Source organism: Talpa europaea (genome assembly GCF_964194135.1).
Source record: "Talpa europaea genome assembly, chromosome: 12".
Lineage (NCBI taxonomy): Eukaryota > Metazoa > Chordata > Mammalia > Eulipotyphla > Talpidae > Talpa > Talpa europaea.
The window spans coordinates 44740682-44756141 of NC_140079.1; the positions used below are offsets into that span (position 1 = coordinate 44740682).

A 15460-nucleotide genomic window follows, 5' to 3' on the forward strand; every position below is an offset into this window, starting at 1 on the left:
TCAACAAGACAAAAAATAAGTAAAGAAAATAAAGCTCTAAATAAGGACCTAGAGCACTTGTGCTTAACAGACATCTATATAACACTAAAACCCCCCCAAAAAAAACAGAGTACACATTTTTCTCAAGCGCACACGGATCATTCTCCAGGATCAATCACATACTGGGGCACAAGACAAACATCAACAGATACACCAAGATTGAAATCATACCAACCATCTTTTCTGACCATGAAGGCATCAAACTAGAAATAAACCATAAAAAGAAGGCAAGCATCTATCCTACCTCATGGAGATTAAAAACCACACTACTGGAAGACCACTGGACTAACGAGGAGATTAAAGAAGAAATTAAAAAATTCTTTGAATTGAATGACAAGGAGGACACCAATATCCTAAATGTATGGGATGCAGCAAAAGCCGTAATAAGAGGAAAATATATATCAATAGAAGCTCACATCAAAAAAACAAGAAAGAACTCAAAGAAATAACGTAATCTCGAAGGTCAGAGATCTAGAAAAAGAAAAACAAAAAAACCCCAAAACCAATAGAAGAAAAGAAATAATAAAAACCGAAGCAGAAATAAATGAAATTGAAACTAAAAAAACAATCCAAAAGATCTTGAAACCAAGAGCTGGTTCTTTAAAAAAATCAATAAAAGACAAACCCCTAGCCAGGCTCACAAAGGAAAAAAAGGGAGAAAGCACAAATAAATAGGATCATACATGTTAGAGGAGAAATCACAATGGACACAGCATAAATCAAAAGAATAATCAGTAACTACTATGAAGAGTTATACTGAAACAAGTTCAACAATCTAGAGGAGATGGACAAATTCCTACAACTCTACAATCACCCAAAGCTAGATAAAGAAGAAATAGAACACCTAAACAGACCAATTACAATTAGCGAAATTGAAATGGTAATCAAAAACCTCCCCAAAAACAAAAGCCCAGGACCTGATGGATTTACAAATGAATTGTACCAAAGATTCAGAGACGAATTAGTGCCTATCCTTCACAAACTCTTCCAAAAGATTGAGAAGGAAGGGAAAATACCAAACACGTTCTATGAAGCCAACATTACACTAATACCAAAACCGAACAAGGACAACACAAAAAAGGAAAACTACAGGCCAATCTCCCTAATGAACACTGATGCAAAAATCCTCAATAAAATTTTAGCTATCAGAATCCACCATTGTATCCATAAGATAATTCACCACGACCAAGTAGGATTCATTCCAGGGACACAAGGATTGTTTAACATCCGAAAATCAATCAACGTTATCCAATACATCAACAAAAAGAAATATAAAAACCATATGATAATATCAATAGATGCTAGAAAGCTTTCGACAAAGTGCAACATCCATTCATGATAAAAGTCCTTGAAATTCTTGGGATACAAGGAATATACCTCAACATCGTAAAGGCCATCTATGACAAGCCAACAGCCAGTATCATTCTCAATGGTGAAAAGCTGAAAGCAATTCCATTAAGATCTGGAACAAGACAAGGATTTCCACTCTCACCACTGCTTTTCAATATAATACTGGAAGTCCTAGCCAGAGCAATAAGACAAGAGAAAGACATCCAAGGAATCCAAATAGGAAAAGAAGAAGTCAAACTATCACTATTTGCAGATGATATGATAATATAGATAGATAACCCCAAAAACTCCACAGAAAAACTAACTCAACTCATCAATCAATTCAGTAAATTGGCAGGATACTAAATCGACATGCAAAAGTCAGTAGCCTTCCTATACACAAACAATAACTCTGAAGAAGAAGAAATCAAAAAAAAAAATCCCTTTTATTATCAAAACAAAAAAAAATCCAATATTTGGGAATAAATCTAACAAAAGAGGTAAAGGACCTATACAAAGAAAACTATAAAACACAGTTAAAAGAAATAGAAGAAGACACAAAGAAATGGAAAGACATCCCCTGCTCATGGACTGGAAGAATAAACATTATTAAAGTGGCCATCCTACCAAAAGCAATATACAGATTCAATGCTATTCCAATCAAAATTTCAATGTCATTCTTCAAAGAAACAGAACAATTATTGATGAAATTCATATGGAATCACAAAAAAACCCGAATAGCCAAAGCTCTACTGAAAATAAAAGGAAATGGAGGCATCACAGTCCCAGACTTCAAACGATACTACAAAGCCATAATCATCAAAACTGCATGGTATTGGAACAAGAACAGACATACAGACCAATGGAATCGAATAGAAAATTCAGAAATAAACCCACAGATTTATGGTCAACTAATCCTTGACAAAGGAGCAAAGACTATGCAATGGAGCAAAGAAAGTTTGTTCAATAAATGGTGTTGGGAAAACTGGGTTGCTACATGCAAAAGAATGAAGCTTGACCACTACCTCACACCATACACAAAAATCAACTGAAAATAGATTAAAGAACTAGACATAAGACCTGAAACCATAAAATGCATAGAAGGAAATATAGACGAAACACTACGTGATTTGCACATCAAAGACATGTTACAGACACATCACCCAAAGCAGTGATAGTGAAGGCAAAGATAAACAGCTGGGACTACATCAAATTAAAGAGCTTCTGCACAGCAAAAGAGACAATAACAAAAACAAAGAGAAACCCCAACAACTGGGAGAACATTTTTGCACACAACACTAATGATAAAGGACTGATCACAAAAATCTGCAAAGAGCTGATGAGACTCAGCAACAACAAAGAAAATAATCCAGTCAAAAAATGGGCAGAAGAGCTAAAAATAAACTTCTCTGAAGATGAAATGCGAATGGCCAACAAACATATGAAAAAATGATCAACATCACTTGTAATCAGGGAAATGCAAATCAAAACTACCATGAGATACCATCTTACACCAGTGAGAATGGCACATATTAAAAAAACTAGCAACAGCAAATATTGGCGAGGTTGTGGAGAAAAACCTACACTGTTTGTGATAGGATCCTACACTGTTGGTGGGAGTGCAAACTGGTCCAACCACTATGGAGAGTTGTGTGGAGATTTCTGGACCTACTAAACATAGAGCTTCCATATGATCCAGCAATTCCTCTCCTAGGTATTTACCCAAAGGACACAGAAACATCAATTCCAAAGAGCACCTGCACCCCTATGTTTATAGCAGCACTATTTACAATAGCTAAGCTTTGGAAACAGCCCAAATGCCCAAAAATAGATGACTGGATCAAGAAGATGTGGTACATATATACCATGGAATATTACTCAGCATTCAAAAAAGATAAACACATGCAATTTGCAGCAAGATGGATGGCACTGGAAGGGATCATGCTCTGCGAAATAAGCCAGGAAGAAAAAGAAAAATACCGCATGGTCTCACTCATAGCAGGAATGTAGAAAACTTAAATAAGGGACCAGGAAAATGAATAACTATAAAAAAGTGAAAATCAAAATCAACAAAAAACTATGAACCAGAGACACTTTTTGGGGGGTGGGGGGCGGGAGGGGAGGGATTGGGGTCAGAATGGGGGGTTTGCAATTGTATGGGGGAATATAAAAATAAAATTTATTATTAAAAAAAACAAAATAAAACAATGTGCAAATAAATATACACATACACATACATAAAACTTTAACCTTAAACATTTATTTTTGCAGTTAACAAAATACGTCCACCCAATTCCTATTGTTTACAATATTCATCTAAAGTGATATTTCTTATCCCATATTACCTTCAGAAATAAGGAAATTGATGTTGTGGGAGCATCCATTTTTATTTTATTTTTAAAATATTTATTTATTTATACAAGCACTGGGTATAGTCAGAAGTGTGGGAGGGTGAGAGAATTCACCAGAGCCAGAGCAGAGAGCAGAACAGGCAGATGGATGAAATACACTGCTGAGGGGAGCAGCGGGCAGCACGAGAGGTCTGCGCACCATGTGGGACTCTCACCAGGTAGCCGGGGATCGAACCAGCACTGCAGAGGCTGCAGGCAGATTCTCAACCCAGCGCTCAACCACTGCGCTACCGGGGAGGCCCGCATCCATTTTTATAGGTTCACAAAAATGGCATTAGGTCTTACCACACACTTTTAAATTGGGTACAAATGGAAACATACACATGTTCTGTGGCTTTGCCTGGCTTCCTCTATTCATCAAACAGTCAAACAGTACATCTTAAATATGTACAACTAACAGTATTCATGTATACTCTAATGAATTACTTAGGAGGAAAATTAAGGTGCCTGGATCAAAGTATTATGCATGGATAGGTGACTGATTCAAAGTCATCAGTGGTGGGAGCTATCACTTCTACTTGAGAACAAAGGAAATTGTCAGATGTGAAATAGAAACCATAGAAATAAATAAGAAATTCACATTTGATACTATTTTTTCTGCAAAACTAGAAGATGAGAGTGGATACATAAATATGGTAAATTGAGCATATATTCCAGGGAGAGACCACCTGGAACAGGCATCATGGTTCAAGACTCAGAAGCACAATGTAGAGACTCAAGCTGTATGTGCAGAGCCCATCTGGGTCAGAGAAGCTCATCACACACTCTTTCTGGTCCTCAAGGCTGATATTAATTCAATTACATGTAGGATGGCCTCTCAATAGCAGCTAACTGATACTATACTCAATCTGAATAGAAGTGAAGAAAGTTATAATAATATGCACTGTATTGGTGTTTTTGGTATTTGTTCTTATACTTATTTCATATGACTGTACTTAAAAATTCTATGTAGTTAATTTCCAGGTAAGTAGAAGCATGGTGTTTTTGCAGGAAAACTGGTGACCCTGATTCTATGACCAGAGAGGGATTTAAGTTCTCTCATAGTCATCCTTTCATCATAAAAAAAAAAAAATGATAGGATCCAAGCATCTCTGGTTGCACAGGGGTTAAAGTATCAGTGATATCAAGCTATTGACAGCCATTGCAGTGTAAATTCGATCCCCTCCCAGGAAGTTAACCCACATGGCAAAGCAGACATCTTCTGTCTCAACTGCTGCTGCCCTCAGCAGTGTATCTCAGTAGATCTGCCTGTTCTGCTTCCCACTCTGCCGCTGGTGAATTCTCTCACTCCCCAAACTTCTGCCTACCCTCTAGTTCTTGTATGTATAAATAAATAAAATTAATATTAAAAAATGATAGAACCCCCTGTATAATGGAGATATATAAAGTAAGGTAATGATAATAACATTCACTCGCCAGTCTTTTCCTTATGAAAAAATTAAGAAGAGGGGAGTTGATTCCTTTAGAGATGAGAAAAGAGTCCTAGATTTAACAGCATCAGAAGATTTCAAAAAGGAACATGATGGCATTAATGCAATAACAATATATTTTTCAATTCAAATCACTATTAACTCCCTTACACATAGATATGAATCCTCGATATTTGCAGAAGTAAATGTGCCACATGAAATGGGAACATCTTGCAATGTAATATGTGATTTAAGTTTTGTTTCATCATGTTGAAGATTATTTTTGATGCTAAGGTCATATTAGGTGAATATATGTATTAAAATGAGTGTTGGTGAAGACTCATATGTGTATAATCATGTTGGATTGAAGTCATGGAGCCTTGGCGTACACTGAGCTGAAGGAGAACAGGATCCTAAGGAGGAGAATAAAACCCAGTGTGCTATGGAGCCCACTGTATGTTACTATCTTTGTTGTCAGGAGGGTAGTTAAATAGTGAAGAGAAAAGGGTGACACACTCAAAAGTGAAAAGATTTGTTATCGTACTTCCTCTGTTATGAACTTCTATAAGTTTCCTTGGTCATTAGGTGCAGTTTGTTTGCAATAGGAGTAGACTTAATGACTTTTTAATTACAACAAACAAAAAAAAGTATTTGGTATGTTATATGACTGGGAGAAATTATTCTATGAAATTCATGTTTTCTCATTAAGTGAATGGGAATATCTAATTTTTTTCTGGTTTAAGATTGGAATACATTTGGGAAAGTAGGGAAAACCACAAGGGGAAAGTTGTTAAATTTTAAAAAGAGCTGAAAGTTTAATCAAGTGAGTTACATAAAATAGAGAATTTGAGGTCCAAGAGGAAATTCATGAAGTAAAAAAAGAGCAAGTTCCACTTCTTAGTTTGACCAATTAAGACCAATTTCTGACAATTAGTCTCCGATGTATAAAATTCTGGGTGCTTTTTCAGCCCTGGGACAATTATCTTTTTGTAGTTTTCATTACAATGAATGTTGTCAGGGACTTCTTTATGTCTTTGCTCCTCAGACTGTAGATGAAGGGGTTCAGCATGGGTGTGACCACACTGTACATCACCGAGGCTATTGTACTTGAGTGTGAGCTCTGGGGAGCAGCAGAGCTAAGGTACATTCCCAGGGCTGTGCAGTAAAATAAGGAGACAATTGAGAGATGAGATGCACAGGTGGAAAATGCTTTATGCTTCCCCTGAGCTGAAGAGATTGTATGTATGGAGGAAACTATCTTAGAGTAAGAATAAAAGATACCAAAGAGAGAACCACCACCAAGTAACATGGCCTCAAAATATATCACCATGTTGTTGAGAAAGGTGTCAGAACAGGCCAGTTTGAGCATCTGATTGAGTTCACAGAAAAAGTGTGAGATTTCCACATTTGTACAGAAGGACAGCCACAACATCATTAAGCTTTGTATTAAGGAATGGAGAGCACTGATGATCCAGGAGATCAGAACCAGCAGTCCACACAGCTGGGGATTCATGATGATCATGTAGAGTAGGGGGTGGCAGATGGCCACAAAGCGGTCATAGGCCATCACAATCAGGAGGAAGTTGTCCAGCGCTGCAAACAGTATGAAAAAATATGCCTGTGTGATGCAACCTTTGTAGGTAATGACTTTACTCTGTGACTGGATGTTCACCAGCATCTTGGGGATGGTGGTGGAGGTGAAACAGATATCAGAAAAGGACAGGTGGGAGAGGAAGAAGTACATGGGCGTCTGGAGGTGGCAGTCAGATTTGACAGCCAGTATGATGAGCAGGTTCCCAAACATAGTGATCAGATACATGCTGAGGAGTAGTCCTAATAAGAGGGGCTGGAGTTCTGATTCCTCTGAAAATCTCAGTAGAAGAAATTCTGAAATTTGTGTATCATTGACAGGTTTCATGTAGTACAAGTGATTTCCAGGAAAAAGGAAAATAACAAGACTTATTTTCAAAAAATTATTATATTACTAAGCAACTAGAAATGCCTTCATTTATCTTTTTGTAAGAATTTATAATGTCTGTAAGATTTCCTTTAGAAGATTCTCAGTGACACCTCTGATAAAGATTTTTCCCCAATCATTTTTTTAACCTGAGGTTCATGTGTTACAGAGTTTTGATAATAAATTGTTTTATTTTAGGGTTATATCAATAAATTGAATACTGATAGTGATTTAGGCATTTTCTAGGCAATGACTTGAAACATTGTAATAAAAAATTGCAATTCAATGGTGGAAAAAAATAGATCAGCAAACAATAAAATTGTAAAACATTTTTGATGGTAATTGTTGGGAGCAAGAAAAGGAAACCAATTACAAAATAGAGAGTGAATAAGAAATTTCGTGTTTCTTGGCTATTTCGGTAAGACCTGGAGACCTATAGACATGTTACATTTGAACAAATACCTCTGGTGAGGGAGGGAGTGAGATTCAAGGTTTTATCACATGCTGGACACATCATATGTGTCCAGCAGAGAGAACAATCTGTGCACAGTCCCTGAAGATGATGCTTACTTCAAATATTCAAGTTAAAGTTTGTGAAGCCATCTGCACAGCAAAAGAAAATATCAGTAACACAAAAAACATCCTCCTGAATGGGGGGAGGAGAAGCAATAGGAGGAGGAGGATAGAAGGCAGGAGTTTGAGGGGAATAAAAGGGAAATGAAGTGAATAAAAGGAAAAGACTGAATAAGCTAGGTGTCCCTCAGAGACTGGCTTTCTCCACCCTGATTATATTTCCTTGATACCCAGCAAAAATGACAAAAGATTAAAAATAAATTTTGCCCAGGTAAGATATAGTAGTACTTTTATGATCTATTTGGAAAAATATCTTACAGGTTGTACACCCAAGAGAAAATGGGCCATGTTTCTGGGTATCAGCACGAGTGAGAATTGGGTGGGTCTTTCTGTGGTGAAGTCTGTCCTGTGCATTGTAAGGTATTTGGAGCATCCTGGTCTCCCCTTCCCTTGCTGTGAGCCTGAAATGTCTGTGGTCATTGATCACTGTCCCTGGGGGACAAAATTGCCCACTTACAACCATGATTTATACATAATGTCCATGTATTTTATGAGGTTTGCTATAATAACAATTTACTGATAATACCAATTTAATAATATAAAAATGATTAACATTGTATTTCACCCTGAAATATTACACAACCATTGACATAATTACCTTCATTATGCAATCAAACAGATGAACAAACTCAATGATCTTTTGCCATTGGTTAAATGTAAATTGCCTCTCAGATGACATCATCTGGCCTCATTTGTCTCTTGACTGTCTACTGGGTTGCTGGGCTCACCTGGACTGGTTCTCCGAGAGGGTCTCGTGTGGAGATCTGAATTCTTTATTGGATGGAGGTGACAGAGACCTGAGTTCTGTACCTAGATGAGACAGCAGGGAGGAGTGACCCATCTGTCCCCTAAGCAGGAATAGGACTCCACACAAACACACACACAACTAAAGCATGCATCTTCCAGCCCAAGGTTGTGTATGCCAGGAGTCAAATGATCTGTTTACAGCTCTAACTGCTCATTAGTCACATTTCCTCATTACTCCAACTTCTATGCACAGGATCCCTCTGTGGAAAACTATTCTGGACAGCTAAGGAAATTTCCCTGTTCCCAAGAGGTTGGGTTAGAAATGAAATTAATTACATTTTCACTCCCCTATGAACTTGCCTCCTTTTCTGATTTCTAAATTTCTAGTACCTTATTCTGATTTCAGATTTGTATTTTCTAGCCAATTCCAAGACTGATGAATAGGTCTGGATTAGGTTGCTCATGTCTTCAAAGCTTTGGCTTGAGCAGGGAACGTAACTCCTGATATCAGGACAGTTGCTGTCATCCTTCACAGCAGGGAATGAACCTGGTATCCTGTGATAATAGAACATAGCAATGAACTCATAAGCTTCATGACCCTTTGCTAAAATTTTAGGAGCTTCATGCTTCTGTCACATTAATAGCTATAATACAGTCCCTAATTTTAGTGTTTATGAATTTTATTTTATTTTATTTTATTTTTTAATAAACTTTATTTATTCATACAAGAACCAGGGTACAGGCCAGATGTGCAGGAGGGTGAGAGGATTCACCAGAGACAGAACGGGGAACAGAACAGGCAGACTGATGAAATACACTGTTGAGGGGAGCAGCAGGTGACACAGGAGAGGTCTACTGGCCATGTGGGATTCTCGGTGGCTGGCCGGGATCGAACTGGTGCTGCAGAGGCTGCGGACAGCTTTACAGCGCTGCGCTCAATTGCCTGCGCCACCAGGGGAGACCCTGTTGATGAATTTTATATTACATAGGTCATTTTATCCATTATAATATGACCTTTGAAGTATATAGGGTATATGTGATTTTATTTATTTATTTTTATATTTTATATAATTTATATATTATATAAATGATTTATATTTTATATAATTCTTACATCATTTTTCATTTTTGCACAATGAATATCATACTTTTTAATATTTTATTTTACATAATTCTTACATCATTTTTCACTTTTGCACAATGTATGCATTTTCATTTTGGTTATATTCCCCATACAATTCCCACCCCCTTATTTTGGCCCTAATCCCTCTGCTCCTCCCCCCCCCCATAGTGTGTCTCTGATTTATAGTTACTTGTTGATTTTGATTTTTTCTTTATTATGATTAGTCTTTCTCCTGGTCCCTTATTTAGGTTTTCTAAACTCCTGCTATTAGTGAGACCATCTGGTGTTTTTCTTTCTGTCTTATTTCACTGAGCATGATCCCTTCCAGTTCCATCCATGTTGCTGCAAATTGCATGAGTTTATCTTTTTTTGATTGCTGAGTAATATCACACTGTGCCGCGGACCAGCCCAGCAGTGGCGGGAGATCGAGACAATCTCAGGGTTGAATGAGAATGAGCAAAAGGTGATCGAAGGAATTAGGGCGAGGGACAAGAAAGAATGACACACAGACACACTCAAGGGAGAGTGAAAATCTGAGTGCACTTTATTGCAAGCAATCTTCTCTTTTTATACATTTTTACAGTAATTGCTTCATTGTGTTTTGCACAGAATATGGTTAATCATTTATCAAGGCATACGTGCACATTGTGTCACATATCATTACATATTGCTTATTATTTATCAAGAAATCAAGTACAAATCAAGAACATTTCATATTCTAATCTCCATACTGGAGGCTCATTCTAGAACATCTGAATTATGATTATATTTTTATTATTACTTTATTATTATGTTTTCCATGTACTATTATTTATTCTCATACCTTTGTTTGGCTATATTATTTACTAAGTAATAGAATCTGTTTCCATAGTTGCATTCCTTTACTATGAGCCTAGTTACTGGTAATGAGTAACTACATATTTTGGTGGTGCCTCAACAACGCCCAGGCCCGATTGTTCCAGTAATTTTTCATGGATGAAAAGGTGGGAACCAAATTCCCCTCGGGGACTGCGCCTGTCTTAGGTTGTCAGAACTCACTTTCTGATCTTACCCGTCATTGACTGTCCAGTCCAGCGCACAGGGGCAGGGGCTGATTATGCCAAGATAGCACAGCCACCTGATATTAATGCGAAATTGTGGCAATTGTTACATTGCTCTCAGGAGCCGCCACAACACTGTGTATATTTACCACATTTACTTGAGCCAGTCATCTATTTTTGGGCAGTTGGGTTGTTTCCATAGCTTATCTATTGTAAATAGTGCTGCTATAAACAAGGAGTGCAGGTGCCCTTTTGAATTAATATTTCTGTGTCATTTGGGTAAATACCTAGGAGTGGAATTGCTGGATCATATGGAAGCTCTTTATTTAGTAAGTTGAGGAATCTCCACACAGCATTCCATAATGGTTGGATCAGTTTTCACTCCCACAGTAGTGCAAGAGAGTTCATTTTTCTCCACACCCTTGCCAACATTTGTTGTTGCTAGTTGTTTTTTTTTTTTAATATGTGCCATTCTCATTGGTGTAAGATGGTATCTCATTGTAGTTTTGATTTGCATTTCCCTGATTATAAGTGATGCTGAACATATTTTCATATGCCTGTTGGCCATTTGCATTTCCTCTTGGAGAAGGTTTTTGGTTTTTTTTTTTTTGTTTTATTTTTTTTAGCTTTTCTGCCCATTTTTTTTTTGACTTAATTATTTATTTTGTTTTTATTGAGTCTCATCAGCTCTTTGTATGTTTTTGTGATCAGTCCTTTATCATTAGTGTTGTGTGTAAAAATTTTCTCCGAGTTGGTGGGGTTACTCTTTGTTTTGGTTTTTGTCTCTTTTGCTGTGCAAAAGCTCTTTAATTTGATGTAGTCCCAGCTGTTTATCTTTGCCTTCATTAGCACTGCTTTGGGTGATGTGTCTGTAAAGATGTTTTTGAGGTGCATGTCATGTAGTGTTTCACATATATTTTCTTCTGTATATTTTATGGTTTCAGGTCTTATGTCTAGTTCTTTAAGCCATTTTGAGTTGTTTTTTGTGCATGGTGTGAGGTAGTAGTCAAGCTTCATTCTTTTGCACGCAGTTTTGCACAGTTTTCCCAGCGCCATTTTGCTCCTTTTTCAAAGATTAGTTGACTGTAAATTTGTGGGATAATTTCTTGATTTTCTATTTGGTTCCATTGGTCCATGTGTCTGCTCTTGTTTCAATATCATGCAGTTTTGATTATTAAGGCTTTGTAGTATAGTTTGAAAACTGGGAGTGTGATGCCTCCATTCCCTTCTTCCCTTTTTTTTTTTTTTTTAGGAGGTTTTGGCTATTTGGGGTCTTTGGTGGCTCCATATGAATTTCATCAATATTTGTTCTATTTCTTTGAAGAATGTCATTGAAATTTTTATTGTAATAGCATTGAATCTGTAAATTGCTTTTGGTAGGATGCCCATTTTGGTAATGTTAATTCTTCCAGTCCATGAGCAGGGGATGTCTTTCCATTTCTTTGCGTCTTCTTCTATTTCTTTTAACAGCATTTTAGAGTTTTCCTTGTTAGGCTTATTCCCAGGTATTTGATTTTTTTTTGTTTCAATAATAAAAGGGATGGTTTTTGTTTTTTATCTTCTTCAGATTGATTGTTTGTGTATAGGAAAGCAACTGAATTTTGTGTGTTGATTTTGTATCCCACCACTTTATTAAACTGACTGATTTGTTGAATTAGTTTTTCTGTGGAGTTTTTGGGATTATCTATGTATATTATCATATCATCTGCAAATAGGGATAGTTTGACTTCTACTTCCCCATTTGGATTCCTGGCATGTCTTTCTCTTGTCTTATTGCTCTGGCTAAACTTCCAGTATTGATTGAGAAGCAGTGATGAGAGTGGACATCCTTGTATTGTTCCAGATCTTAAGGGAAATGCTTTCAGATTTTCACCATTGAGAATGATACTAGCTATGGGCTTGTCATATATGTCCTTTATGATGTTGAGGTATGTCCCTTGTATCCCGAGGATCTCAAGAGCCTTTATCAAATATGGGTGTTGTACTTTGTCAATAGCTTTCTCAGCATCAATTTTTATTATCACATGGTTTTTATTTTTCTTTTTGTTGATGTGTTGGATTACATTGATTTTTGGACATCGAACCATCCTTGTGTCCCTGGAATAAATCCTACTTGGTCATGGTGAATTTTCTAATGGATACATTTTTAGATTCTGAGAGCTAAATTTTATTGAGGAGTTTTGCATCAGTTTCATTGGAAATATTGGCATGTCATTTTCTTTTTTAGTGTTGTCCTTGTTCAGTTTTGGTATTAGCGTAATGTTGGTTTCATAGAACGTGTTTGGTATTATCCCTTCCTTCTCAATTTTTTGAAATTTTGTGAAGGATAGGCACTAATTCATTTCTGATTGTTTGGTAGAATTCATTTGTAAATCCATCTGGTCCTGGGCTTTTGTTTTTGGGGATAGTTTTGATTACCATTTCAATTTCACTGCTTGTAATTGGTTTGTTTAGGTGTTCCATTTCTTCTTTATTTAGCTTTGGGTGATTGTAGCATTGTAGGAATTTGTGCTTCTCTTCTAGATTGGAGCTTGCTTGCATGTAACTGTTCATAGTAATTTCTGATTATTCTGTTGATTTCTGCTGTGTCTGTTGTGATTTCTCCTCTTTCATTTGTGATCATATTTATTTCTGCTTTCTCCCATTTTTTCCTTTGTGAGCCTAGCTAGTGGTTTGTCTATTTTACTTATTTTTTGGAAGAACCAACTTTTTGTTTAATTGATCTTTTGGATTTTTTTTGTTTCAATTTCATTGATTTCTGCTTTGATTTTTATTATTTATTTTCTTCTATTGGATTTATTTATTTATTTTTGTTGTTGTTCTTGTTTTTCTATGTCTTTGAGCTGTGAGATTAGGTTGTTTCTTTGAGTTCTTTCTTGTTTCTTGATGTGAGCTTCTATTGCTGTATACTTTCCTCTTATTACTGCTTTTGCTGTGTCCCACACATTTAGGAAATTGGTATTCTCATCATTCAACTCAAAGTATTTTTTAACTTCTTCTTTGATCTCCTCATTAGTCCAGTGGTCTTCCAGTAGTGAGGGTTTCTATCTCCATGAGGTAGTAGAGTTCCTTACCTTCTTTTTATGGTTTATTTCTAGTTTGATTCCTTCATGGTCAGAGAAGATGTTGGTATGATTTCAATCTTGGTGTATCTGTTGATGTTTGTCTTGTGTCCCAGTATGTAATCGATCCTGGAGAATTATCCATGTGTGCTTGAGAAAAAATATGTACTCAGTTACTTTTGGGTTTAGTGTTCTATAGACGTCTGTTAAGCCCATGAGCTCTAGATACTTATTTAGAGCTTTAGTGTCTTTACTCATTTTTTCGTCTTGTTGATCTATCCATTGTCGATAGTGGTGTGTTGAAGTCGTTTACTACATATGTGTTTTCTCTGATGTCTGTTTTCAGAGATAATAATAGTTGTCTGATATATTTTGTGTTCCTTCACTGGGTGGTGAGAATGTGATAATAAGTGTTATTTCTTCTTGAAATATCATGCCCTTGATCATAATGTAGTGATAATCTGGGTCTCTTTTTACCTTTTTGGGTTTGAAATCTGTTTTATCTGATATAAGTATAGCTGTTTCTGCCTTATTTTTGGTCCAATTGATTGTAGGATTGTTTTCCATACATTTACTTTCAGTCTATTTTTATCTTTTGTAGTTAAGTGAGTTTCCTGGAGACAGCAAAAGTTTGGGTTTTGTTTTTTAATCCAGCCTGTGACTCTGTGAGTTTAGTCCATTTACATTTAGAGTTAATATTGATATTTAGTATCTGTATTTCCTATTTTGTCTGTCTTTTTTTCTGGTTTTATTTATTTATTTATTTATTTATTTATTTTCATTTTTTTATTTTGTTTCATTCTTATTCATCCATCTGTTAGTTCTGGCTATAGGACTTGTTGTAGTATTCCTTGGAGTGGGGGTTTAGTCATAATGAAATTCCGGAGTTTCTGTTTGTCTGGGAAGATCCTTATTCTTTCTTCATTGAGGAAGGAAAGCTTTGCAGGATAGAGTATTCTAGGTTGGCATTTGTTATCTTGGAGTCTGTTGACTACGTCTGTCCATTCTCTCCTTGCCCATAGTGTTTCTCTGGAGAAGTCTGATGTCAGCTTGATTGCTTTTCCTTTGTATGTGATCTGTTTCTTCCTTCTTGCCATCTTCATTAATTTTTCCTTATCTTGGGTTCTTAGGAGCTTTATTATTATATGTCTTGCTGTATTTTTCCTTTCATCATGGAAATTTGATGTTCTTCTTGCTTCTTGTATGTCTATTTTCATCTTCTTCTTCATGTTTGGGAAGTTATCTTCAATTACTTCCTTGAATATTTTCTCTGTTCCTGTGTCTCTCTCCTCTCCTTCTGGGATTCCTATAACTCTTATATTTCCTTTCCTCATGGAATCAGATAGATCCAGGAATCTTTCTTCATTCTTTTTCCTTCGTACTTCTCTTTCCTTGTCTGTTTTGGTTCTTTTTATTTCTGTGTCTTTGAGAGTAATAATTTGTTCTTCCATTTCATCTGTTCTGCTTTCACTGCTTTTCCCAGAGTTCTTTAGCTCCTCCTTTGATATCCTACATTTCTTTCACTTCCCTCTTTAGGTACTCAATTTCATTCTTCTGATCATTGATTATTTTTCCCATATCATTTTTTACTTCTTTCAGTTTTTTAATCACAGCAATTTTAAATTCTCTTTCTGGTAGGCTCAGAAGTTCTTCCAAGTCACTGTTGTTGCAATCTGTTGTGTTTTTCTTTTTGTGGTGTGTCTTTTCCCT

At 36.3% G+C, this 15460-nt stretch overlaps 1 protein-coding gene across 1 annotated transcript; it reads right to left on the bottom strand.

Annotated features, from left to right (window-relative positions):
• Positions 1–6167: 6167 nt before the first annotated feature.
• Positions 6168–7106, bottom strand: LOC311181550 (olfactory receptor-like protein OLF4; the record flags this gene model as incomplete). Its single annotated transcript, XM_084250000.1, has 1 exon — positions 6168–7106. One exon carries the CDS (start codon positions 7104–7106, stop codon positions 6168–6170), a length of 939 nt encoding a protein of 312 aa, XP_084106126.1.
• Between the last annotated feature and the right edge of the window lie 8354 nt (positions 7107–15460).